At 53.1% G+C, this 27,776-nt stretch overlaps 1 protein-coding gene across 2 annotated transcripts; it reads right to left on the bottom strand.

Moving 5' to 3' along the window:
- Positions 1–506: 506 nt before the first annotated feature.
- Positions 507–27,776, bottom strand: PYROXD2 (pyridine nucleotide-disulphide oxidoreductase domain 2). 2 transcript variants are annotated; one of them, XM_059169248.1, is made up of 16 exons: positions 27,581–27,775; positions 23,289–23,308; positions 20,927–21,020; positions 20,770–20,843; positions 15,286–15,441; positions 12,951–13,104; positions 11,112–11,173; positions 10,918–11,015; positions 8,748–8,889; positions 8,203–8,337; positions 6,829–6,901; positions 6,423–6,579; positions 4,118–4,272; positions 3,325–3,431; positions 1,427–1,547; positions 507–760 (listed from the first exon to the last, which is right to left on the bottom strand). In XM_059169248.1, exons 1-16 carry the CDS (start codon positions 27,705–27,707, stop codon positions 690–692), a joined length of 1,746 nt encoding a protein of 581 aa, XP_059025231.1. In that variant the 5' UTR covers positions 27,708–27,775; the 3' UTR covers positions 507–689. The 2 variants fall into 2 exon arrangements, with proteins under 2 accessions (XP_059025231.1, XP_059025233.1); XM_059169250.1 differs by lacking the exon at positions 15,286–15,441 and having other exon boundaries at positions 27,581–27,776.

The raw sequence follows: 27,776 nt of genomic DNA, 5'->3' as shown, positions 1-27,776 counted from the left end.
AACTGAGGGATTTACTGATGCATCAGGTGTAGCTCATGGGTGTGATTCCTCTTGAACCAGGAACGTGAGCTCTCACGCGGCCCTCAGCTGCACGCACTTCATCCTTACCCTTGACTGCTGCTGCCTGACGGTGTTTTTGATGGCTTGATATGCCAAATTTCGCTCGGACCCCTGGCCCCTATATGGCTTTGTGTCCCGTGAGGGAACTGGGTCCTTTCTTTCAGTTTTCCAGGAGTGGGACAGCAGCAGATGAGGCCTCCCCGGGGCTGTCCCCAGGTCCAGCTGGTAGTGGGGCCCAGGGGTGAGTAGGGATGCTTGCATTGAAGCCTTGAGCTTTGGACTGCTTGGAGCCGATGTGTGAAGGCTGAGTACCCCAGATAAGCTTATCCCACCCATTACTACATAGTCATGTGCACTGACTAACAATAGAAAAAGCTAAGATGTAGAAAAAATGCAAATATCTACCAGTACATAGAAAATATATAGAAGAAAATCCACAAACTATCTATATAAGACCCTGTTTTTAATAAAACAACACCAGTCCATCTAGGAAGTCAGGGGTGCAAGATTAACAAGTGTCAAACGTAACCTGTATGTGGCTTGAGCACGAGGGCTTGTCGGCCTCTAGCCATATCCTGGACACTGACCCCACAGGGACTTAAAATCTCAAGGTCAGAGTTGGTTCAGAGTCATATGCTCTTGAGGTCTCTGAAGACAACTTGGGCTGCATTGCATCCAGCGGCTCCCATGACACCTCCTCCTGGAAGACAACCACCGGAGAAGCTAAGTTGCGCTCACAGCCCTCCCCAGAGAGCCTGCTGGGCCAGGGCTCACAGAGAAGCTGAGCGACGCCCTGGCGGTGGGCATGAGAAGCCCGCGGATGACTACTAAGACAGATTCCAGGCTGGCCTCTGGGCAGGGGGCCCAGCGCGTGGTCCAAGCAAGTGCGCCCTTCAGTCTGGAAGCGGGTGAAACCGACTCAGGGTTCAAGGGGGAAGGGTGGGGGCACAGACCTCTCCCGGACGTGTCCATGAGGAAGGGCAGCCTTGGTGAGGTCAGCTGGGCTTGGCAGAGAGGCTGGAAAGAGTTTTTAAATTGAGAAGCACCTTACCAACCCGTAGGGGTCTAAACCCTGGAGGGGGGATTCAGGGACACGGGTCTCTCTCAGCCCAAAGTCGGCATTCGGATGCCGCCGCTGCCACCTATTCTCAGACCTCGCGAGGGGGAGGTGTGAGCTACCCCCGAGGGGGAGGGTGCGGCCAGCTGGCAGAGCCCCCCACCCTCGGTTCCTGGTTCCTGCGCTCCAAGAAGCCTGAGTATGGGGGATGGCTTGTTCTTGTAGGCGGTCCCTGCTCGCAGGCCTCTCCCCCTGCATCCCTCTACCGCTGATCCCAGTGGCACAGAGAAGGGGCCCCGGGGCACTCACCCGGGTGTGCGCCGCTTCCACAGAGATACAGGCCCCGGAGGGGACAGCGGTAGCTGGAGTGCAGGGGCACAGGGCGGGCGAAGTAGAGCTGGTCCAGGGTCATGGCGCAGTGGAAGATATTCTGCGGGAGGCGGGGCCACAGTGGTTAACGTAGGAGTGTTAGGGGCTTTACAGCCTTTTCCATTTTCTCTACACCCACCCACCCAAGCCCCCCTCCCCCCCCGCTTAGGAAGGTTCTTCTCCTTCCAGCATGTTCTCTTGGATTCTTATGAAGCAGAAAGGGGAGGGGAAGAGCGAGAACAGGTGCATATCCTTGCTCTGGGGATGTTTTCCAGAAGCAATTTTCAGGAGGAAAGAAAGGTGAGCATCTTCAGAGCAGAAAGGAACTGAAAGGGAAAAGAAGAGGGAGATTTTAAGGGTTTTGCTGAGAACTATAAATCCTCCTCACTGTGTTTGAAAGATGGGAGGTTTGACTTATTTTGGCAGCTGGCTCACCTTCCCTTGGCGCAGACACCCACTTGAGCCTGGGCCCTGGGTGGGGGGGGGTTCATGTCCCAGAAGTCACTGTTGATGGCAGGCAAGGGGCAGGGGACTCCAGCTTGGTTCTGCTCCCCTAGCCTGTGTCAGAGCAGCCAGGAAGTGGGGAGCAAGGGCCGGGACGGGGTAGGAGGAGGTCAGACTTTCGGGACAGGTCTGGACTAGAAGACTGACACATGCTGGACATCACCACGAGGTTGTCCTTCCCGCTAATGCTCTCAGCATGTCCCGAGCTGAGCTCTTGTCCTCCCCTGCCCAGTCTGCTTTCTCGCACCTTCCCCGCCTTGGTGCGCGGCATCACCTGCCCTGCCTGGGCCTCCAGGCAGACCCTTCCCCTCACCTCTGCCCTGACCTCTGCCTGCCTGCCTGATGCCTCCCCCATCCCTCTGCTCTGCCCCCTCACCCCCCAGTGCCTAGTCTCCTGTGCTCTATTTTCAGACCAGTGCTGTCCAATAAAAACATAACATGAGCCACATATGCAATTTTTATTTTCTAGGATCCACATTAAGATTTAAAAAGAAACCAGTGAAACGAATGTCAATAATATATTTTATTTAATCTTATAGATCCAAAACATTATCATTTCAACATGTGATCAATATAATAATTATTAATGAGATGAGTTTCATTTTCATTCATCCTAAGTCTCTGTGAGGTGCTGGGTGGGTTGCCTGTGTAGCCTGGCTCTGTTTGGTCTCACCCCACAGAAGCCACCAAGAGGAATACGAAGCTGGTGGCTGCCTTGTGGACTGACCTCCTAGCTGCTCCTTCTAACCCCAGTGTCAGCGAGGTTTTGCAATCAGAGAGGCAAGTCCAAGGACATATTGCCTTAAGAGGGGAGTTCCCTCTGAAGAAAGCCAGATGGGAGCGGTGGCCACGGGTGTCCAGACAGAGGGGGCCACGGTCTTGGTGACCTGCTCAGTGGGCACTGTCTCTCCTGTCTGATCTCCTTACTCCTCCCCAAATCCCCAGGTTGGACCACTTCTCTGTCCCCTTCCACTGCGGTCTCCGCACCATCCTGCCTTCCCAATTCAGGGCGGGTGTGGAGGGACAAAAGAAAGCTGAGCGGGCATGCCAAGGTGGGGGGCGTGGGGAGAAGAAGGTGAGAGAGACCCCTCGTCTTTTTTTTTTTTTTTCTTAAAGATTTTATTTATTTATTTATCAGAGAGAGAGAGAGAGAGAGCGAGCACACAAGCAGGCAGAGTGGCAGGGAGAGGCAGAGAGAAGCAGGCTCCCCACTGAGCAAGGAGCCTGATGCAGGACTCGATCCCAGGCCCCTGGGATCATGACCTGAGCCAAAGGCAGCGACTTAACCGACTGAGCCACCCAGGCGGCCCTGAGACCCCCGGTCTTAGACTCACCCCTCCAGGAAGCCCGAAGATTCTCTCCAAATCAGGTGGTGTGAGGATGTCCCTGCCTACCACTGAGCTCTTGAAGCCAGGGGCGTAGGCCTCGATGCAATCAAACACTGGGCACCAAAGAGCAGAGAAATGAGACAGCGTGAGGAGGAAGAAGAGGAGGCGCTAGGATTCTACAGCTTGGCAAATTTATGAAAATTCATTAAACTACACACTTAAAATGAACTTATTTTACCACATACAAATCATATCTCAATAAGCAAAAAATAAAAACAGTCCAGGGCAAATAAATAATCATTACAAAGTCCTATGGGTCTACCCCACTTTCCCACCTGCTCACCCCAAACCTAACTGCAAAGTTACTCGTCTCCCACAAGTGTGCAGAGCTTTCTTCACCTCCTTGGTTTGTTCAAGTTGTTTCTTTGCTTGGAATGCCCACCGGTGCCTGACCAACTCCTATTCATCCTTTAAAACCCAGCTCAAATGTCCCTTTCTTTGGAAAGCGCTCCTTGTCTGGTGAATATCTTCCTCCCTTGGTTCACACAGTACGTTGTCTTATAAGATTGGTTCCCCCAAACCCCGTCTGGGTTGTGAGCAACCTAAGGACAGGAACTGCATCTTTTAGGCTTTCTTGGCCCAGTGCCTGTTCCTGGCAGGCACTCACTGTGTTGACTCAGCTTCTGTTGGGTACTTCTCTCCCGCTGGGAAGGGACTGAACAGGTGTTAACCCTGAACGGGGCAGTCAGGAGGGGAGGGGTCCCAGCTGTCAGGAGACAGGACGGTCTGTCCTCTTTACCTTTGTCAGCATAGGCGCTTCTCTCCTGCTCATCCCACACCTTGCCTCCGGCCAGTGTGTAGGGAGTGTACTGAGTGAAGAGGGAGATGACATGGCAGCCGGGGGGAGCCAGGGTGGGATCCAGTGCGGAAGGGATGCAGAGTTCAATCATAGGCCTGCCGCAGGAGGAAGAGAGACGGTCAGGTGTGAAGAGCGGCAGCCGCCCTCAGGGAAGGGGCTGGGACTGGTGACAGGGACAAAAGGAAGGAAGGCCTAGGGTGAGATGATGGGCTTCTGCGAGGCTCTGGTGGCTGCTTGACTGTGTGGGGTCCGTACCCCCTGGGACGGTCCAGACCAGCCGGCGCAGCTCCCAGCCCCTGATGAACCCCTACACCACCACTGCTCCCAGCAATCAGGTCCCTCCTAGCCTCCACCTGTGTGCCTGTCTCCACCAGCCTCCACCGCAGCCAGCACTCTGATAGTCTCAAACCTCTCCAGGGCTCAGCACACAGCGCCCTTGAGGGAAGGGGCCAGGCCCAGGGCAGCAGGTGCTCAGGTGGCCAGATTTCAACCCAGGTTAGCACTGTCTGCTCACCTTTCTCTGAGCAGCCTGAACAACCAGCTGCTGGGGCTGAAGCCCTCCAACAGAACCCCCACCTGTCCCGCCCCTCCTCTGCTTACAATGCTGCGTCTACTTGGAGCACACTTCCCCTCTCATCTCCAAATACGAGCACCTTCGAGGCCATGTGAAATGCCCTTCCTCCCTGCCTCTCTCACTTGTAATGTATCCTATGAACCTGGATGTCCCCTAGGGGTCTCCAAAGCAACTTGTCCAAACCCGAATGCCTAAAGCCTGCTCCTTCCCCTACACAACAGGTTCCCCCTTTTTATAAAGACGAACACCATCCTCCAGTGACACCTCTTTAGCTCAACCCCACTTCCCATCCAACAGCACATGCTGCCAGCTTCACCTTCAAATACCCAGTATCTGGCCACTTCTCGTCACTTCCACTGTCCCCACCCTGGTCCAGGCCATTGTTTTCTGTCCTTTGGATTCTGCAACAGTAATCAATTGCAACAGATGCCTTTTTTTTTTTTTCCCCCTCCCAGCAGTGGCCAGAGTGGTCTTTCCAAAATGGAAGTCAGGCTTGGCACAAACTTTCCAAGAGTAAAAGACAGGAGAGGCTGACAAGGGCCCGGCTGCCGCTCTGGGACCCTTCCTTTCCTTTCTTCCTTCCTTTCCTTGCTTCCTTCCTTTCTCTTTCTCCAGCCTCTCTGGCTACATTCCTGGGCCTCCAACACAGTAGTCCACTCCTGCCCCAGGGCATTTGCACATGGCTTGCCCTCTGTCTGAATGTTTTTCCTCAGATATAATGTATAAGACCTTTGTGCTCATTTACTTTGGGTCTCAGCTCAAATGCCATGCTGTCAGAGATGCCTTTCTTTCCTGACCTCCTTATGAAGACTAACGAAGCATCTGCTCCTCTGACCTATTTTTCGTCATACTATCAGTACGTGTTTGATTGTCTTGCCTTCCGCCATAGGTCAGTGAACCGAGGGCAGAGGCCATGTGGACTTTGCTTGCTGCTCTGTGCTCAGGTCCCTGGACTAAGCCTGGCAGAGCAGAGGCTTGGAATATTTATGAATGAACAGGGCTCAATCCTCTGTATGTCATGCTATAAATATTTGCGTGCCTGCCCTAAGGTAAGTTTTGTGCCTTCCTGCCCCTGCCTGACCCCTGACTCCCCTAACCCACACTCAATATGGAGTCCCACAGAGAACAAGTTTTCAACAAGCTTTGGCAGACCATTGATAGTATGGAAAGGTACTTGCTCCTATAATATCCCTGCCTGTTCCCAGGATGGAGATACAACTGGGGTGGGAGGTAGGAAATGCTCTTAAAAGTTTTGCATGAAGGCAGCTTATCAGTGACAAGAAAATACAGAGCAGGGGGACCGGAGGAGTGTGTGCCCTCTGATGGGCTGCCAAGTCAGAGAGACCCCTTCTCTCCCAGTAAGCATTTTCTCCAATTCTCCCCAAATGCCAGTGCTCTTCTCTCTGCCATCCCTTGCCCCTTCTCCTGATCTGTGACACTTGGCCTCCCCGTGTCCTTCTCTTTACTCCCCACCTGCCCTGGCCCATGGATTTATCGCCTGGGATGAACTTCCTATCCGTAGAACTTAAGTATGGATTTAGGTAGATCTAAGACACCGTTAAGACCCACGAAGAAGAGGCAACCTCACTTGGGTCTAGATAGTCACCCTCCCTTCCTCAGCCTATGTGTGTAGGAGTGTCACAGGGGACACAAAGCCCAGAGCACACCCACCTGTGGGAAGGCAGGCCATCCACGGCATCTTGGAAGGCCTGGTGGAGGAGGAGTGTGTCTTCACAGTTCAGGTGGATGGAGCACTGGTGATGGGGCCGTGGCTGGCCTCCGGGAGCATTGGGGGCCGCCAGGAAGTCAGGAAGCCTGTCGACAGCCACTGAGGGACCAAAGAGGAGGGTGAGGGCCCAAAGGCCTATGTCCTTGGCCTCCTGGATCTTCCTTCTCTACCCATCACCCTGCTCGCCAAAGTAGTGGATTGAAAAAAAAAAAAAAAGTATGGGGGTGGAGGGAAGGGGGCTGGTCAGGGGATAGAGATGATGATGTAAGTCAGTTTTTCCCAAACTGGGAGATTTCTCACTCAGATAATGTCAAAAAAAGACAGCTCTGCAATCTGTGTGCCTCTTACCGTTGATCTTGGTAACAGGTGACTTGGTGTCCAGCTGGGAGATCCTCTCCACGAACTCCTTAGGAAGCCATTCCTGGAAGAAGGTTCCATGGAAAGGCCTGGGGATGGCCGAGACCCCCAGGGGGGTGCCGCCTTCCTTCGGTGAGGATGGTCCCTCAACCTCCACTGCCAGAAATTCCTCCCATCGTTCAGAGCTCAGCCAAAACCCCTCCTCTGTGAAGCTCCCCTGCACCGCCCCCCCGCCCCCCTCCAGCTTATCACTGATCACTTCTTCCTTTGACTTCCCACAGCAAATGCAAATGGCGCACACCAACTCCTACTTTGGACATGGCCAGATGGCCGAAGGCCACCTTTCTCCTCTGGTCTGCAAGCTCTTGGATGTCTTGATTATCTCAGAATTATCTTGACCAGATGCTTTTGAACTGATGTTTGTTGAATTTTCCTAGTGGAATCACTCAGAAAACCTGATGTCTTGTGCCCTCAGATAGTCCCAAGAATGGTTGGGAGCTCCATACTCACAGACATATTATTATATGTTTTGGGGACAGGGAAGGTGCGATCGGTTGCAAAAATTGTCCCCAGTCCTCACCCCTTGCCGTATCCACACACCTTTGTAACATCTTCCCACTGTGACTCTGGGCTTGGGACAAGTAAAAGGCTTAGCCAGTAAAAGGCAAACAGAATCCTGAAAACCACCTGTATGAGTGAGTTTGCTCACTTTTGGCTTCTGCCAGACCCCGAGAACCTGCCTGGACTTATCATCCTGGACAGTGAAAGACATGTAGAGCAGAGCTGGTCAACCTGGTTATTCCAGCAGAAATTGTCTTGGGCTAGTGCCAGCCAGCCAACCTGAGCACAGGAGTGAGGCCAGCCAAGACGAGCAGGCCCTACCAGCTGACCCACAGCTGATGGAATTTGCAAGAGCAAGCCCAGATCAGCCGAACTCAGCCAAGTTCAACTGAATTCTTGCATTCTGCGTGCCAAGGCAGGACTTCTTACTAAACATCCAGAAGCTGTGCTGTGGTTTCATGCAGCACTGATAGGCCCAGACAACCGACACAGAAGGAATCAGAGTTCGTGAGAGCGGCGAGTCAGGGGAGTAGGATAACTCCGGATTAAAAGTCAGACCTGGGTTCTAAATCTGGTTCTGCTAATTGCCAGCTGCATGCCTAGGTCACCTTCTCCGCCTGGACCTTTCTCCCCACAGATGAGGCTTCTTCCCTGTTTGCTACCTGACTGTTGGGGTCAGGGGGAGAAGGACTGGCTTCCCCCAGCGCAGAGACACTTGGCGCTTGCAATCCCAGCCTCATGAGGTCCTGGAGCCCTTGACCAACACCCCGAGCAGACGTCTTGCCTCCAGCCCCCAGGGCTCACCTGCGGCGTCAGCTTCAGGAAGGTGGCCTGCGGGGAAGCGTTGGACAGCACCACTCGGCTCCTCACCTCCGAGCCATCCTGCAGCAGGACTCCTTGGGCGCGCCCTTCATTGCTTACCAGCACTTTCGTCACTGTCTAGAACCCACCAGAGCGAGGCCCCAGAATCCCCCCAGGAAGGAAGATACAGGTTGGATCTTGGGGGGATTTCCATTGTCCGTGCTGCTCCGGGTGCTCCCAGCTTCCCCACCTGAACCCACCCTGCGGGGCTCTGCGGCAAAGCGCGGAAGCCTCAGTCCACCCACACCAACGCAGAGGCTCAGCTCTAATGGGCGTTAGGGGTTCCGGGGCATTCAAAGGGAGGTGGTCAGAAGAACTGGGACCTGATTGACAGCTGCTCAGCCAAGAAGAGGCTGCATAAACTCAGCCCCTTGATTCCAAAGCCCCACTTTGTGCATGGGTAAAATGAGCAACCTTCCGAATTTAGGATTTTGTTCTATGCTGGGATCCCTACAGATCATCAGGATAAGGGGTGGGCGGGGATTCACCTTTTCAGTGAAGACGCTTGCTCCGTGTGCCATGGCTGAGTTCATGATGGCTTCCGAGAGGGCACCCATGCCACCCTGGACATAGCCCCAGGCCCCCTGCACCCCCTCCAGGCCCCCCATCACGTGATGTAGCAGCACATACCTGAGGACAGACCAGTGGGGTCAGTGGTTGGAGGTGCAGTTTAACTCCCCAGAGCTCTCAGTGCAAACAGTCCTTTCCTTCTGGTACCTTTAGCCTCTCTGTCTCCCATGCTGCCTTTCTCATCAGCCTTAAAATGGGCTCTCGTCTCCTCTAAGGCCTGTTGCCTCACACCCTACAGCCTCTCCCCAGGCAAATGCGTCTACAGGCAGAGCCATAGCCCCAGCCACATGGCGGTGATCCCACACCCGCAGCCCTAACTCCCTCTGGGGTAGCGCTGGCTACCCCAGATATCTCCACCGGAGTGGGTCCCCCCCCCCCCCCCCGCCAGGCAGCCGCAACCCATCTCTTTCCCCATTCCCCAACCTGTTTTTCCTTCATTCTCCCCATCCTGTGATGGCAGCTTCCGTTTCCCACAGGAAGCTGGGCACCAGTCGTGACTTGCACCTGTGCCTCACTCCCTCCATGCAGTCAGGCACCATCAACCTGCCTCCCAGAGAATGTTCCTGTTCCCGCCCCCTGAGGCCTCCTCCCTGGCCCAGGTCTCTCCTCCCTTCCTTCAACTCCCACAGTGATGTCCTCCTGGTTGGACCACCTTCTCCCACTCTTTCCTCCCTGCCGACCTGGAGCCCCATCACAAAACCTAGCGGAGTCCTGTCACTTCTCTCCGGGGATGCCTTCGCCGACTCAGCGTTGCCCTCGGTGGCATGGCCAGTCTCTGGCTCCAGCCTCCTCTCTCCCATACCCGTCCCTTGCAGTCTGCAGTTGTGCCAAAGCAAACGTCCACATGGTCCTGGCTCAGCCCCCAGCGCTTGCACGGACTGATCTGGCCACCTTGAAGCCCCTTCCTCCCTCATGTCTGTCCTGAGAGTCTCAGATTAAATATCTCTTCCTCACGGAAGCCTTCCCTGACCCTGGACAGCATGGCTTCCCTGCTCCACCCCCTTCCCAGCCCTCACAGAACTCCACTCGCGTCACTCACCCTGTGTCTACCCCTCCTATGAGGATCTCAGTGCCCTCCACGCCCTGGCCCTGCACCTGGCACAGGTAAGGGCTCCATCAGTATTCACTGGAGGGGTTAATGAGGAAACAAATTACTTAAAGACACATTTCACACACTGGGCAGTAGCTTTGCCTCCAGGAGAGCCACAGAAAAGAGGCCAGGAGGCCCCAGTAGAAGATCCAAATTGGCGGGTGGATCATAGAGTTGGCCAAGGTGGGGCCGCCGTTGCCAACCCCCTTTTCCATGGCCCTGGGGAATTTGGACCTGGCTTAGTGTGTGCTGAAAAACCACTTCCAAGGGTGGTTCTTGTCCTTTGAGAGAAAAGCCACGTTGACAGCTTCTAGCTGCATCTTCTGATGTCCTGGAAATGGCCCAACACTTGGCAGCATCCTCTATCCTAACACACGCTTGCGCACACACCCTCCTCTCCTGCTCCTGAGAGGGGCTCCTTAAGTCACACCATAGGTACAGGCTTCACTGGGTCTTGCTGCCCCCTCTTGGCTCCGCTGTCAACACCCCCCCCCCCACAAAAAAGGGAAGGGCAGCACCCCACCCTGATGAAGGTGTCTGGTGTGCGTGTTCTGGAACCCAGGGAAAGGATCTGTGGGGGACAGAAGGGCAGTGGAACTTTGTGGGAGGAGAAGGGGTAGAAAGAGGAGAGAGAGAGAGAGAGAAGACGGGGTAGAAGGGAGAGAGAAAAAGAAGGAGGAAGAGGAGAGGGGGAAAGAGCTGTTCATGTTGGGCTCCCACAGTGGGAGAGAGGCTTTTCCCGCTGCAGCAGGAGAGAGAAGTGGCTACGAAGGAAGATTCTGGAGGGCCAGCTGCAAATCAGCTCTGCCACCACCAGCTGTGTGACCTGGGGCAAGACCTGTCCCTTCCCTGAACCATGGCTCCCAGGTGTTGCTTTGAGGGTTCGATGAGCGCTTGGCTTCGTGCCTGGTTCGCTGGTGGAGCAACAGCTGTTAGCACCCTTGTTGGGAGAGTCGCTTTGCGCCCGCTGCAGCCCATGGCCCCCGTCCCGCACTCACCCGCTCCCCGGAGTGTGGGGACTTGTCATGGCTCCGATCACAGCATCTGTGGCCAGAGTGGCTTTTAGGGGCTCGCACTCAAACCACTGATCCAGCACCTGGGACAGCAAAATGTCAAGGAGAAGGGCAGAGGGGCCTCAGGGGGAGCGTCTCCCTCCCTGTGAGGTCCAGCCCGAGGCTGGGGAGCCCCTTACCTTTGTAATTGGAGCTGTGAGGACCTGGTAATACTGGGGCAGCTGGGCTCCCAGCACGCGACCTAAAAGAGAAGACCCGTAAAACAGAAATCGAGACAGTCAAGGAGTCCTTCCCATCCACAATATCTTTGTTCCTATTTCTTTATCTGCAAAATGGGAGTGATATTTCATATCCCCAAGGGCTACTGTAAGGAATAAATGACATATGTACAGTGTTTGCAAGTTCACGGGCATGAATACATTTTAGTGCTTGGAATTATTTTTGCAAAGTGTTAACTTGTACCTTAGTCTCTTACTTTGAACTCTTTAAAGCCCACCCCAGGGAGGTTGCCAGCTTGGCGGGTCCACTGCTCAGAAGCTGATTCACACCAGCTCAGGGACTAACTGGACAGTAAGGCCCCCAGGGCACGGATTGTGATCTCTAGCAATTTCAGCCCCAGTGCCTGGCTTAGTGTCTGGCACTAGAACTTGCTTAATAAATTTCACCACATGAGGCTCTTTGGACAGGTCTTCTGAAAGGCAATGTCGACTTTTATATTTCGTGATAGATTCTACTGGCTCAGATCCTTCCCATAGCCACACACTTTTTCTTGCAGCTCCACAGCACCTCCAACTGCAGCTGGGCTGATCTGCCCTGCTCCTTGACTCTGGGCTCACCCACGTGATTTACTTGGGCCAATGGGATGTTTGCAAACCGGATACAAACAGATGCTTGAAACTGGCCGCTCCTGCACCCTTGACCTCTATGCTTCTGCCATTGATGTCAGACGGCCAGGCCTGGACCAACTGACTGTTTCCAGGAAGAGGGTGGGAAGCCCCTGGAGTACAGGTAGGTTGACTGATGTGCCCCAGTCATAAACCCACATGTGAGACCAGTCCAGACCAGACTGCATGGACACGTGAGAAATAGATGTTTATTTTTATGTGCTACTTGAGTTTTGTAGCTGCTACATAGCAATTTTGTATGAGCTAACTCATTCAGGGCTTTTCCAGAATGCAGGAGCTAACCTGGCCTTCATATGGTGGAGGAATGGTAGAAAATAGCAGCATGCTTGGTGAAACGTCCCTTCTCATACATGTGGCAGACATCACTAGTTCATCACAGAATTTCTTCTTGCTGAGCCCAAATCTAGCATCCTTCGTGTATGGGGACATCCCTCCCTAGCATCCTTCATGTATAGGGACGTCCCTTCAAACTCCCTTGGCCCCTGTCTCTCATTCTAGCCAAGACTGTGGTTACAAGCTCCATGCAGGCTTTAAGTCAGCCTCACGCCGTCAAACCCGACAGCATCTCACCTCAGATCTATAGGATGCGTCTCTTCATCTCGTCCCAAGGGGGGGTCTCTGGCATCATGACTGGACACACAGGAGAACCCACTTGGCAGAAGTTAATGCTCCAGGTGGGAGTTAAGCCCCGTGGAGCAATCTGGGACCAGTGGGGGCGTGAACCTGTTGGACCAATGTGTCCCCTTTTCTCTTGGGAATGGTCTTGAGGTGCCCCTCATGAGGCTACGTGGGTGGTCCCCCTAAGAGCTAGCACCCGTCGCCTGCGGTGGTGACCACAGCAACAGCAGCGCCCCCCGTGATGGACTCTTCCTCCTTCCGCACCCGCCTTTCCCCTTGGGGTCCCCTTCCAGATGAACTGTGTGCACACCAGCCTCCGTCTCAGGCTTTCTATCTCGGGCAGCGAGGCTAGGACCCGCTCGGCACAGTGCTCCGGGCAGCCCCTATCCACTGCTGGTAGTGGGCAGGCGCCTAAAGGTTCAAGCTCATGTCCAATCATCCAGAAAACTCCCCAAAGGTCACTCATTAGACCTGATGCCTGCACCTTGGACTTACCTGCCTGCAGCAGGGGCTTGAGCGTGGAGAGCGCCTGGAGCCTTTGCAGCAGGGAACCTCTGTGGAAGGCCTCCGTGTCCACGGGCGCTGCGTCCAGCAGAGGTTCAATGGCTAATGCCATGCGATTCATGAACGCCTCATATTTGGGAAAGGCCTGGAACAGAGAGCTCTGAGTCAAGACCCTCTCGCTTAGCATCCCACAGGGACACTGCCCCCACGCTCCAGCCTCCATCCCACCCCCACGTGGCCTGCGGCTCCTAGCTGAGCCTCCGTGGCTCCTCAGGCCTCACGCCCAGCCTTGGCTCAGTTGGGCCGCGGTAAATTACTCCCAGTTCCAGGCCTGCGAGCTGATGTCAGCACTGGGGGAGGCCAGAGAGATCCCGAGCACACGAGCCACCAGGGTGCTGGGAGGGACAAGGGGTTGTGCTGGCTGAGACCAGCTGTCAGCCACAGAAAACTGGCGAGTGTCCTAGCCTGTGGGCTCCATGATAAACCAGAAAACCGCTGCAAGGTTTTTTCTCTCTGTCCTGTCTTTCCTTATATTGCTGGTGAGAGTAAGATCTCTCCCCCTGTATAGCAGCACGATGACTGTTCTTTCCTAGTCTGCAGATCTCCTCTGTTCTCTTGACATATGCAGAAATAGAAGCCTACACCGCTTCCCCCCACAAACCCCAATAACAGAATCCATTTCTTTTCTCCTCCTTCCTTCCTTCTTTGTTTCTTCTTTTTCTCCTTCCCTCCCTCCCTTCTTTCTTCCTTCCTTCGGAATCCATTTCAATAGTGTGGTTAGGACACACCCTGTTCCTTCATTGGGTGGGCGGCAGGAGCAGGGATGGATGCCTGTGCCCTGGGGGCCCTAACTTGATCCTCAGACCCCAGCTTTCAATTTTTCATTCCTCTACACTCATGAATACATCCATGGAATTTTAATTAGGTTGCAGAAAGAAAAGCTCTGCACTGAAGTACGTTTGAGAAGTGTTGGTACAAATGATCTTAAATAGCCTTCTCTACAGCACGCCTTCAATGAGACAATGCGAGAAGACAAAGCCAGAAATATTTCCTTACTTTCCACAGTGGGAGGTGGCCCCTGCCTCCTCCTCCTGTGGTCACTAGCATGCCAGGCCACAGCCACTGTCCTCTAGGCCCAGCGACATAGCCTCATCCTGTGCTCCTCTCTAGGGCAGCTGAGATGGTCAGGGTTTGGAGGAGGAGCTGGAGGCTCTGGTCCCTGACCCACTGCACAGAAAAGAAGCACTTTAAGAAAGCAGGCCCCCCAGATGATTTGGATCATCACGGGCTTAGGAGAGATACTGAGTATCAGTGGTTCTCTTGGTTTTACCCAATACCAGAGTACAAAAAGCAACACAGGTGGATTGTGTTAATCTAGGTCTTCTTCTGGAAAAGTCCTCAGTGAGACAGGAGTTCATGCTATGCCATCATGTCATACCTAGGCTTGGTACTAATATCTGTTCCTTCAAAGGCACACCAAGCCCATAACATTATTCCATGGTTCGCATACGTGAAGCTACCCAACAAGTTCCTTATGATGCACTCCCAGGAAGAAAGTGTGCATTCTCCTTCAGACGTATGTCTGCCTTCCAGCAGACCTGTGTGCCATCCTGGACAATTTCTTGCCTTGGGCTGCCAGGGGAGTGATGCCAAATCCAATGAATATTTATTATAACTCTCTTGTCCTAAATACCTGATCCAGTTCATTCCATCCTTAATTGTCTCTGATCCTCCCTTCATCCTTCTTTTTGGCTTTCGTGGGCTTTAACACTGATAAGCACCTGCAGTTCTTTCCAAAGGCAAGCGAGATGGAAAGCACATGCAGTATAAGTACATACCAGCGGATTCCCTTTTGAAATTCAGCTGGCAGAGACCACCTAACAGTGGCCTCATACTGAACACACACAGATTTGAGGTTGTCCAGTGTCCACTGGTCTTTTTTTTTTCTTTTTTAAAGATTTTATTTATTTGATAGAAAGTGAGCATGAGTGGATGGGGAGGGGTAGAGGGAGAAGCAGGCTCCCTGCTCAGGACCCTGGGATCATGACCTGAGATGAAGGAAGATGGTTAACCCACTGAGCCACCCAGGTGTCCCCAGTGCCCACTGGTCGTAATTCGTGTTCTCCATCCCCTCCTCTTTGAAAAATCTGAGATCAGAGGCTGCCACAGACTGGAGCCCTCCGAGGGCAGGAGAGATGGCCTGTCCAAGCCCTCATGGTCTTTGGACAACATGCTCTAGGATGATCCAACCAGGCCCAATTCCTTTCAAGAGCCACCTACAGGCTGGCGAGGGAGGAGGAGATCCGTCGCTGGTCCCTTTCCCTACCTGGGCATCTTTTCGTGAGAACTGGGCAATCTGCTTCTGGTTTTCCGCCATGTCCATGCCCAAAAGAAGGGACCTGGGCACCTTGTTCCCCAAGCCCTCTTCCAGCATTGGGGTGAAGGAGTAGGGGTCTCGAAGATGAACCTTCAGCCCGTGTTTCTGCAGAACACACACAGCATAGCAACAGTTGAAGGGGTCTGTGTCCTCTGCCCTTGACCCTTCGCTGATGGTTTGCAGCCTTTTGGGTACCTGAGTACGGTTCCCCAAGGCATGTGTTGCTGCTTCTTATTTTTTAATGCAAGTATACAAAAGCGCTCTCGCCCAAGCATCCTTTGGCAGGCCACATCATACCCCACCACACCACACCATACCACGCCACACCGAACCCCACCATGCCACATCGTAGCCCACCATGCTACCCTGTGCCAGTGACTGTCCTGGGGTTTACAACGATCACCTCACAATGACAATGAAGTTAATGGTCCTCATTGCACAAATACAACAACAGAGGCTCAGAGCAGAGGAGGAAGTTGGCCAAGGTCACCTTGGGAGGTGGGTCTAGATTTCAAAACCACATCTCTGTGACTCCAAAGCTTTGTCTCTCAGCACTGGTCTATAACTACCCCCACTTCAGAAATAAATAATTAAAATGTAGAAAGACACAAGAAAGTAATGGTTATGTGAAAATCCATACTTATAAGGTAGATAAATTATTCACATCCAAAAATTTTATTTACTTTGCAGACTCATTTACTCCAGGGTCACTTTAAAGGGAAGTTCCCTCGAAGTATTTAAAATATGATTTGATTTACAAATATTTGACTGGCAAACAGAACTTTCCAAGAGCACAGCTATTTTTTTGATGGAGTATAGATAATACAAAAGGGACCTGTGCTATCCCCACAAATAAGACTTACTCTTCCCACCAGAGACGCCTTTTTTCTGAAACCACTCTATTGAGGGATGATTAGCATACTGAAAGCTGTACGTCTTTAACATGTTTAACCTGGTGAATCTGGCATCTAGAGACTTCTTTCCCAGACATGTGGCCAGCTCCCTCTCCCAGGGACTGCTATCACCCGACAGGCAAGACCTCCCTTCCACACCCCTCACTTCCGGTCCCCTCAGCCTGCTTTGTCTCTGAAACACTCTCTGTCACCTGGCTAACTGCATACTTAGTTTCCCCATGTCTCCCCCACCCCGCCCTGCCCCCCGTAGACTGTAAGCTCTGTGGGCTCAGGGGTATAGTCCCTTTGCTCAGGGCTCTATCCCCAGCCCCTGAGGTACTGCAATGAACATGTATTCTGTTGATTGAATAAATGAATGCCATGTTTCAGACAGGGGACCTTTCCAGAAGCAGAAACAAGAGCTGTGAGGAGAAATTCTAGAAAATACAAAGAAACCAAAAGCCCTCTACAACAGTTACAACTGACGTTTACCCAAGCCGGAGATATTCCAGATGGTGGGATCGCCACAGATGGAGCATACTGTGGAGGTGAATCCAAAGGTTGGTAGGGGTTTGGGCTGGGAGACCTCCAGGGTCCTCCAGGGTCCTTCCTCACCCCACTTTGGGGAAATGTCTCTGATCTAAGCTGGAGGAAGTTCCAGCTTGGTTTCACTCTCTCGACTCAGTCAACTCTTTCTCACCCAGGAAGCATCCTTAGTGTCTCCGTTTCCTTCCTCTTCAGACCATCCATCACCACGTCTCACTGGCCCAGTCTCTCCGGAAGTCGCGTGCTTCTCTCCGCCTCCACCGCCCCTCAGCCCAAGCCACCATCCTGTAGACCCCTGCAGCTGCTGCCTCGTCCGTCTCCTTGTGACCACAGCTGCTTCCACCACATTCCACAGCACCCAACAGGTGGACTGACCTTTCGCAACATTACAAATCCCATCTCTCCTTTTCCTCTGTCCGTGGCGCTCAGGATAAATTGCAGTCCCTCCCTCGCTGCCTACAAAGCCCTATCTCAGCTGGTCCCGGCCCCTCTCTCACACCATCTGCCGCCCCGTCCCTTGTCTGCTTTCTTCCACCATGGGCCTGTCCATCTCTACCTCTCTCTGACTGGAACACCCTCTGCTCAGGTGACCACAAGGCCGGTAACTCCTTAGTGTTTGCGTGTCAGCTTAAATGTCACCTCCTCAGGAAATCTGTCTTGGTCAGGCAACCCAGGCTGGATCTCTGGTCCCTCACTATGATATTGTCTTGTTTTCCTTTCTTCGGGTACTACTTGCTCTACCTGAAGTCCTCTTACTAAGGGCAGAAGCCTTGCTCCTTCCCTCACCATGGTATCCCCAAGGGCTTCTCCCAGCGAGGGACGCAAGGCAGGGCCTCAGAAGCATTTACTGAATGAACAAATCAATAGCCCACCCCAAATAAGGGACCCAAGATTGGCTTCCAGTATAACTAATTGAATAGGAGTAATTTTTTCATCTGATTCCAGGACTTTCTCATAAATTGGACCTTTGTCATTATTTTTTTTTAAGATTTTATTTATTTATTTGACAGAGAGAGATCACAAGTAGGCAGAGAAAGAGGAAGGGAAGCAGGCTCCCTGCTGAGCAGAGAGCCCGATGTGGGGCTCAATCCCAGGGTCCTGGGATCATGACCTGAGCCAAAGGCAAAGGCTTTAACCCACTGAGCCACCCATGTACCCTGACCTTTGTCATTCTTGATGGTTTTAGCTATGTGATGTCAGAATAAGAAGAGAGATGTTAAATCCCCATTAGATTTGCTTAGATCATGTAGTTTTCCTCTTATAACAACAGAACCCTTCTTCTGATTCCCCCAGGAGCATTCTCAGCTGGGTGGAAATTGCTAGGAAGGGGCAAGGTATATACGAGGGACCAGAGAGATCCCAAAGCTGTAGTCCCCAGCCCCTCCACAGTCCTGCAGAATCAGCTCTCGGGTCAGGGTCCCATCAATTTCCCAGGCTGTACTGATAGACTTGAAAGTTGGAGAGCCCTGACTTAGGTTTCTGGGAGTAAAGCAGGAGCACAGCGATCTGGCTGAGACCCAGAAGATTATTAGCGAAGGGAAGGGAAGACAAGGGGTTGCCACTTGAACGAGGTCCAGGCTGGCCCAGGAAGAGCTGGACAAGGTGGCTGCTTGCTGACATGCGAGGAAAGACCCCACCAGGGCAGAACTCCACCCTCCCAGCCTGGAGTCCACTACTTAATGTGGGGCCATTTTTAAAGCAAACCCGTTATCTAGTGGACAGAACCAGGAGGTGATCGAACCTGATGCTCTCGGTGACAGCAATGGAAACCGAGACCCAGAAGACAGGCCCCATGAAGGCCCCATGTGGGTGGGGGAAACCATCCTCTAGCTCAAGGGTGGCAAGAGAGGCAGTGGCACCAAAGCCAAGACTCACACTTCAGGTGAGGACTTGGTCTAACTGGGGAGAGGCCCCAGGGATGCTGTCTTATCTTTCTGGAACCTCAGGTTCTCAAATGTGACACGGGAGTCATAATGCTAGCTGGCAATTTTGGGGTACACAGCATGCCCCAGACAAACCTATTAACCGCCACAATAGCCTTACCATCCTCATCTTGCTGACGAGGAAGACGAGGCACCATGTGGCAGCTAATAAAACCATCAGGGAGGGATTCAAGTTGGCCCGTTAGGTCTCAGAGTCTGTGAGCTCAGGCTGGGCTGCACGGGAAGCTCCCATCTGTGACCTTGTCCCCTGCAAACTGCAATGTGCTGGAAGGTGTGGGGCTGAGCAGGATGGCTCTAGGATGCCTGTGCTGGAACGTGGGAGCCCAAGAACAGGCAGCAGGAGGCAGCCAGGCCTGGTTCAAGTTCTCTATCGTTTCCTAGTGTGTGAACCTAACATCCCAGAACCTTAGTTCCCTCGTCGTAGAATGGGACACTAACATTCCTGCCTCATAGGTGAAGACCAGTAGCTAGAGCCTTAGAGCTCATAGCCTGAGTTGTACACTGCTGAAATAACTGTTCTTTACTGTTGTTTGGAAACAGAACATTCCCAGAGTTTAGCTGCCCTCCTAGAAATGCTGTCCAGCCTGCCAGTGTCCTATTAGAGAAGGTGCTCCGTACTCCACATGGAGTTAGTTCTGTGTACCATGAAGTAGGACTGTTTTCTCCCTTGATTTGAGCACCATGTTCCTATTAATGCCGCCCAAGGCAGCAGGTCAAAGCATATACTCATTTCGGTGGTGGTGGTGGGGGGTTCCTAGTTAAAGAAACCCTATGGAAGAAGGCATTTTCAAAGGAGTAACTTTTTTTTTTTTTTTTTTAAGATTTTGTTTATGTATTTGAGGGAGAGAGACAGTGAGCAAGAGAGAGAGAACACACGAGCAGGGGCAGAGGAAGAGGAAGAAGCAGACTCCCCACTGAGCAGAGAGCCCGACACGGGGCTTGATCCCAGGACCCTGGGATCATGACCTAAGCTGAAGGCAGACGCTTAACAGACTGAGCCACCCAGGCGCCCCTCAAGTGAGTAACTTATTTTTATAAAGAGAATATGCACGTAAAAATTTCTATTCTGTGATCCCGAGTTTTTGTAAGTTATATTTTTAAACAAAGAGGGTGTGCCCACAGTCCCCACCCACAGTCACGTCTGCCACTGTGTGTAACTGGTGTGTTTGCAAGCTGTCTTCAGCTGTGGTCTGACATGGGCTGAAGACTGAGACCCTGTCCCGGGCCTTGGCTGGACTTCATCCTGTCCTGCCTGGCGAGCGGCTCGCTCACGCGCTCTCTCTCAATCTCTCTCCCAGTAGGCAGCGGTGGCTGAATGTCTTATTAACTTCAAACTTTCAGTTTAGAGCAAAGTTGGTGCTCACATGCTCACAGCTTCTCACACGGAGACACACAGGACCCTTTTTCCCGAGTGGAGGTGACAGAGACACCCAGCGGGGAGAGGCTAAGAGGGCCCCAGGGATGTGGTCGCCCAGCTTCCGAAAGAGGCAGCAGGGGTGGCAGGAATCTGAAAGGACAGGGCCGAGCTGGGCCAGCCTGTGGACTGAGGTTAAGCTAACTAGAAGTCAGCAAGGGGCACTGAGCATTCTCGGGACTCCCTCAGAGCAGCCCGGGAGTCAGAGGAGGTGAAAGTCCCCGGGGGCCAGCTTTGGGCTCAAGCTGCCCACGGTGGTAACAGGACATAAAGTTGATCGGGCTTTTGTCGGAGGCCCAAGGGTTCGGGCAGATCATCAGCGAGGGCCAGGTGAGACGCCAGGCAGTGATGGGGCCGGGCAGAGCTGGAACCCCAGTCCCATGTAAGACACAAAGTCTCGTTCTTCAAAAGACATCCATTTTTTTCTGTGAAATTTCCCATTTGTAAGACCCTGGGTGGGCTAGACAAAGCCCATCTGTGGGCCCGCACTGAGGAGAGCATGTGGGGCAGACAGACCCTCCAATGGAAGAGACACCCCAGGTGCAGGGAACCATGTGGGCACAAAATAGGGAGGCCTCACCCAGGTTGGGAAGCTGGAGCTGCCCCCCCCCCATCTTTGGGCCCTGGGGGGCTGTACCTTCAGCTCCAGGTCAGTGTAAATCTGCGGCCTCAGCAGGCTGAGAAGGTAGGATGCTCGAGAGAACTTAAACCCTGAAACAGAATCCAGTGAAGACCGTCACCAGCAGTCACCAGCGGTTCCCTCTGCCACCCCCATATCACCTTTCAGGGCTTACCTGGGATGATCTCCTCTGTGACAGCTGCACCCCCGATCACAGGACGTCTCTCGAAGACCGCTGTGTCTACCCCCAGTCTCTGCAGGTATGCCGCCTGAAGGGCACACAGGGCCCTCCTTTCATCCCGGGGACCAACTTGCTGGCTCAGGGGTCCCGCTATAGGGCCGGCCTGCTGGCCCTAGGCTCATGCTGTTCCTGCCTCTGGGAATGCCATTCCCTTGCTTCCTCCATGAATTCCCACTTGCCCAGATGTCTTGGGAGACGCGACGTGACTATTCCTGCCCCTCCGTGTCCCAGCGGTGACCTTCCCTCCTGCATGGCCTGGCTCTGTGAAGTCCTACTGCACCGTGCCCAGCCCTGCCCGGGCTGCCCAGCTCCCCCAGGTTGGGGCAAGCCTCATGCCTCCTCACAAGCACGGAGAGGCAGGAGCACCCGGGTGGCTCAGTTGGTTAAGCATCTGCCTTCGGTCATGACCACAGGGGCCTGGGATCCAGGCCCACACTGGGCGCCTGCTTCTCCCTTTCCCTCTGCCTCCTGCTCCCCCCTGCTGGTGCTCATTCTCTCTGTCAAATAAACAAAATCTTTAAAAAGTAAATTAATAAAAGTTCACTGCCAGACACTGTTTAATCCAGCTCACAACCCTAGAGGTGGGCACTATGGTTCTCCCCATCTCACAGATAAAGAAATGGAGGCCCAAGGAGGTTAACAGCTTGCCTCAGGCTCATGGAGCTCCTGAGGAGAGGTGTTGGGAATTGAACCCAGAGGGTCTGGACCGAGGACCTATACTCCTGATCCATCCCAGTGAGGAAGAAAGCAGAGCCGCCCTGGTACTGGGACATAGCCTGACCCTCAAAGGTAGGCTGTGTTGTTCTCACATTAGCCATGAACAGCCTCCCAGAATGATGGCACCTCGGACAAGCAGGTTCTGAGACCACTGAAGATTAGGCAGAGCAAGACCACTTCATGATTCTGTCTGAGTACACACAAGGGCTCTTAGTCACCCACAAAATACCTTACACCTCTTTCAGCCAGAATAAGTGGCTGCTACTTCCTTACCAGGCACCCTCTCCTCCTATAGGCCCCCCTCCCTGATAGGTAAGATTCATCGAGATGCCCAGTCACGGGGGTGTTTCCACTTTTCAATCTAGAGCAGACCCTGCATCCTCACACTGTCCCCCTAGTCATCCAACCAGAGGTCAAATTCTAGAACAGGTTCATCCAACCCCCTCCTTCCTGAGCTGCCTCACGGCCCCCCTACCTCCAAGCCCCCACAGCCAGTCACCCCCTGACTCCATGAACTGCAGGGCTGTGCTTGGGGGGCCCTGGGTCTTGGGCTGGGGGCACAGATACCAGCCTCCCCTGGGCTGAGTCCCCATCGGGAGACCTTGGATAGCAGGTCCTTGAAGCATGTCCTCTGATCGCTTCACAGCAACTCTGAGATAGGCTGTTTTTTTTTTTTTTTTGTGGCTCAGAGAGCCTGAATGACTTGCCTTGACCTTCACAGATAGGAAGTGGCAGAGCTGGAGGATGAACCTGTGTTTCTATTTGCATAGAATCCATGTTTTAAATTACTGATCGGTTGAGTTACATAATGCTCCCTGTAAAACGTTCACGTAAAACTAGTATGTCAGGGGAAGTGTTCAGATTGATCACCGGTCTCGTAGCCCGCCCTCCCTAACATGCTGAGTTCCCCTGTATCGATATCCTGGAGCAGCCGTTGCTTCAGGGAGATGCTCCAAGTTTGTCTTGTGAACATCCTCTGGCACACACAGCGGCCTCGAAGGGGTGCCGGGACCAGAGTTGGAGAAGCACAGCCTTAGGCTACCCCTGCCTGGCCTGGCTCAGCTTTGGTTGGAGGAGCCATTGGTGTTGGGAGCAGGGCCCTGCCTCCTCTGCTAGGCTGGCTTCCTTGCTTTCTCCGGGATGCACTTGGGGCCATGTACCTGCTGGGCACTTCAGCCTTGACCCAGCTGGGGAGCACGGGGGCTGCCCATAATCTGTAATCAGAGGGCCCCACCTGGCCCCAGCATCCGAGGCTCTAACCTGTCTCCCTGGTTCTGCCAGTTACATACTTTCCCACCCTGTCATCGTCTTGTTTCTGAAAGCCCCCTGACTCTCCCAAAGTCATGGGGGAAATGCGCATACATTAAGGAAAGGAAAGGGAGCCCCTGCTAGCCTCCTTAACTACTGTGGATACCCATTCGAAAGCCACTTGTGGGGGCCAGGGAGAGGAGACAAGCTGGCCGGGCTCCTCTCCCCGGCCGGCACCCTGCAGGCTTTCTCGGTGCCAGCTTCCTTGCGTCTGGCTAGCAGCCACGTGTGCAGGGGCTAGGGAAGCCGGGCGCGGGGGGTGGGTACTCACAGCCACGAGCCCATTGTGTCCTGCAATGAGACAAGGGGGAGGAGGAAAGCAACAGTGGTCAGTGGGCAGATAGACATGCTCCTTGGGGTCACCCACCCCTGTCCCCATGCTTGTGACGATTCTGCGGAGGTAGCAGGGAGTTCTACCTCCTGTACCTGGATGTGTTAACAGCATCTTGTTTGATGCCATCAGTCACCTGGTCTGTGGGGAGTCAGAAAACCCTGGCTCTTGCCCTAGCTTGAAAAAAAGCTGGCCTGGCCTGTGGCTCTAGGCTGGAGTGAGGGACAGGAGAAACCCACAGTCATCGGACAAAAGCTATCTCATGAAGCCTTGCGTTGCTGGACTTCCATCACTTGGGAACAAGCAGGTGATGGGTAGAGAGTGCGTCACAGTTTCCTTGGCTGCTACGCTGGGGCTGGACCCCCTCACTGGGACAGATTCCCCGTCTAGGGGCCATGCTGGGTGCGCGGACGGCTGCCAGCAAACACAGCTGCTTCTGCCCAAGTGTGCTCCGCTCTAGTGCCCCAGAGGGCTTCAGGCACATGGCTTTGTCTTTGTCAGTCACCAATGTTCCCCGAATAAGAACAGTTCAAAGGAAGTCATTAAACACATACGGCTTCAGCATGTGCTAAAGGGGTGCCGGCTGACTAGGCAAATTTATCTGTCTTCTATGTGTTTCTTTTCCAAAATCTTAGGAGGGCCGCCCCTGGGTTGGGACCCCTGAACTTGACTTGAGGGTTCAGGTTGCACACTAGTGCCTCTCCTGCTCTGAGAAGCTTCAGGACATCCGAGAACTTGTGGGAACGAGGATTCAAAACCCTTCCCCAGAGTCTGCTGGGCAGGGACAGGGGATGGATTTCTCAGAAGCCCGAGGGGTCATTCTGATGCAGGTGGTCTAGCACGGCCAGGGGCTGGGAGTCTCTTGCCTCACTCTCAGGATAAATGTAGCTGCTTATGGGAAAGCCCTTGAGGGGCGGACAGCAGGCCTGGGTTGTTTTCAGGTAATGGGGACGGGTCTCATCTGCAACACGCGGCACGCGTTTCTCCTTGGTGACAGAAGGTCACTCTGAGTCTTCAAAGATGTCAGCAGAAGACTATGTTCTCGGAGCACCAGCCTGAACCTGGCGCTCACTCAAATCAAACTTTCAGCCATTAATTTGACAAACATCCATAAATAGGAGGCAGCGATGACCCACATGATGGATTTCTTCACGGCTGAGCTGACTTTGTTTTACATTTTCCACATGGAGACACCCAGAATTTTAGAGGTCATTGAGCCAACTTCTCTTCCATTGAAGGAATCTCCGAATCAGTCGTTCAATCCTCTTTGAGCACAAGCCACAGGGAGAGCGTGTCTTACTCCACGACCTGGCCCCCACCCCACATACACATGTATCCACAGAAACAAAAGTTTCACGAACTCATATTAACTCACCATGTGATAAGCAGGTGGTGATCTATTTGATTATATTTCCTTTAAAAGGAAATGGTTAATATGCTATTTTTATGTATTTTTGAAAAGTTTTTTTTCTTTTTTTAAATTTGATTTGTATTTTTTCAGTGCTCCAAGACTCATTGTTTATGCCCCACACCCAGGGCTCTGGTTTAGAAGCTTTGCTGGATGGACTTGTGGGTTTGGAAAGCCCTGCTCTCAAATACATATATCAAATTAAAGGCCGACCATCCCGGGCTCAAGCTGGTTCCTATTTATAAGACGTGGCCCTCAGAGAGTCTTTCTAATGGGCCATGAGCTTCAGGCTTCTTGCAGTGTTGGGGCGAGAATAACCAGTAATATATGCAGAGCACCTGACCCTCAGCAGCCCCGCGATAAATGGTAGCTATTCATCTCTTAAATATGCTGATCATAAATCTTGGGAAATGAAGGCTTCAGGCAACTGGGTCCAGTTCCATCATCCCACATGAGCCCACAAAGGCACAAACAGACCTTAAATGACAAAGGTCAAGATTCCAGCAGCTCAGGACCCTTGGCCCTCCACCACCCCATCCCTAGTCCTGCCTGAGCCTTCCTTGGGCTTCCAGTGATCTGTCCTTTCCTCCTGAGGGGGTCTGAAGCTGCAGGCTCTGACTGTCTCCAGCCTGACTCCAGGGATCCGCAGACAGCCAGGCACGTGGGTCCTCAAGTGTGGCCTGCAGCCCCCTGCACCCAACCTGCTCCAAATTCTGGCCGGATGCGCTGACTTTCCCTGAATCTTAATCACCAGGGACAGGGGCCAGGAACTGCATTTTAATAAGCTCCTTGGGTCATTCTTGGGCATATTTAGTCAAGGGACTAATCAGGGCTCATCTTCAAGGCCCCTGGATACTGGTGTGACCTCAGGGAGCAGAGCTAACCCTTCTCTCCGAAGGTGCCACTCTGTTCCTCACTTGATCCCCAAATTCCCTTAATTAAACCAGGCTTCCCTGAATGCTTAGCAATGGCAGAAACAATGTCAAGGAAAAACTCACACCTGAGGCTCACAGACGTGCGGGCCAGTTACTCAGGCCTCTGGTGACCCGGAGTCAACCCTCCCTGCCAGGAGACATCAGGGTTGTGTTGTCACCAAGGGCAGGAAAGCAGGGGGTAGGGGGAACACCTTCCAGGTACGGAGCCCAGTCCAGTCACTGAAGTCTGGAGCTGGCTTTCCCCAGCTGGGATGTTTGTGATGGTCATCAAAGGCCACCGTTGTTAAAACTGAGATTATTATAAACTTACAGTGAAATACATTATATTGAAAACAAAGGTAATCGATACTCAAAACTTGTCACTTCCTCATCGTTTCGCTACAGTTTACAATTACCTTCGTTCTAGTGGTTCTTTACCTCTGAGCAGCCGTGAGCTGCCGTGCCTCCTTCCCAGGAGCACACACAGCCCCTCACGGTGGCAACTTGCAAAAGGCTGTGGTGGGAGCCCTTGCACCAGGGAAGCCAGACGACCGTCCACCTCGGGGCTGGGTGGTGTGACTCTGTTGGTGGATCCACGCGAGAAAGTGACGGAGAAAACACTAACAGTGCGGATGATACCCGGCTGTGGCTGCCACTGCTCTACGGCGAACAGCACAGACCTGGAAATAATGTTCTCCCAGTGCAGGAGAAAGGTCATCTGATGGAACTAAGCCCCTCCCATTACTGGACGAGTGAAGTTCAGAAAGGACTGTTGCTTCCCGTCGGTTCTACTCTTTTAAATTCAGTGCAAACGGCAAGCCTTGTTCCTTTCCAAGCTGGCCGGATTGGTGGAGGGTAACCACAGGTTTGCTGCTATGTTTAGCAAAAAGCACAGAAATTTGGTGAGAGCCAGTTGGCTACTTGGAACTTAGAGTACTATGTATCTTATTTGTAAATGTGTCTGCTCTACGTCTTTTATTTCAGTATTTATCATGAGCTTCCCTATGTATGTTCACAGACATTTTTCCCTGGAGGGGCCACTGGAATGTTCTCTGGCCGTGACTGCTCTCAGAGCACATATGAAGATCTGGCAGGATAGGACGCAGCTTTATAACAGTGATGAGCATCTTCTTTCGATCCTGCCATTGTCTGTCTGTCTAAGCCCAATGGGAGAGAATGCCAGAAGGTGACATTTGGGGCCCAGGAGTGTGAATGAAAGGCTCTGAGCAAAGACAACCTGGTCCAGGCCCTTTGGCCTCCCACAGTCACGGGGCAGAATTGGACACCCGCAGCCTGGGGGTGAGCAAAGGCAACAGGACCCTACGTGCCCGATATCCAAGACAACAGGGGTTGTCACCCTTCCCAGACATGTGCTAGTAACCCTGCAACTCATTTCTATTTTTTCCTAACTCCTCTTTAAGGAATCTCCCAGTTTCCTCAGGGAATGGGTAGTCCTAGTGGGGAGGTGGTGGTAACCAGAACTCAGGGCACTCGGGGTGGCGGGATTTCATGGGTCTTTTATGCTAAGGCTCTTTGTTCCCAACCCTTGTGTACCTTCTGCTTTCCAAGAATGTGGTGGCAACTAGCTAATTTTGCAAGAGATACGTGGGAACTCTTGAGCTCACCTATTCCTCCCTGGTCATTCTAGAAGGGAAGATCCAAGCCTGGAGAGGGCAAGAAACTACCCCAGACCACGGAGCAAGTTGATGGCAGAGCCAGCCCACAACCTTAGTGCCTGCTCACAGACTAAGCAGACTTTCCACCACCACCCCTGCTCTGGCCCAAATCCAGACCAGCTTGTGCCCAGAGCAGAGGGAAGTGTGGGGCCTGGGAATACCCCTCCCCCCTGTCCCCGGGACTCAGAGCAGGGCTGCCCTCCCCGCCCCTCAGCTCGGGCACAGCCCTGTTACCTGCTCCTATCACCACGGCATTGTACTCAGGCTTCAGGCGTCCCTTGGGTCCCCAGTGAGCTCGCCTCCAGGCCGGGCAGGGAGAAGCACCCAAGGCCCTGCTGAGACCTGGGCCCCTTGCAGCCATTCCTGCCCAGCACCAGGCCAGGAATTTGCTTCTAGTCAGCTTTGTGCTGCCCAGGCAGGGGGAGGGGCA

The sequence above is a fragment of the Mustela lutreola genome, chromosome 4, assembly GCF_030435805.1.
Source record: "Mustela lutreola isolate mMusLut2 chromosome 4, mMusLut2.pri, whole genome shotgun sequence".
Taxonomy (NCBI): domain Eukaryota; kingdom Metazoa; phylum Chordata; class Mammalia; order Carnivora; family Mustelidae; genus Mustela; species Mustela lutreola.
This window is presented reverse-complemented; position numbering and strand designations above follow the sequence as displayed.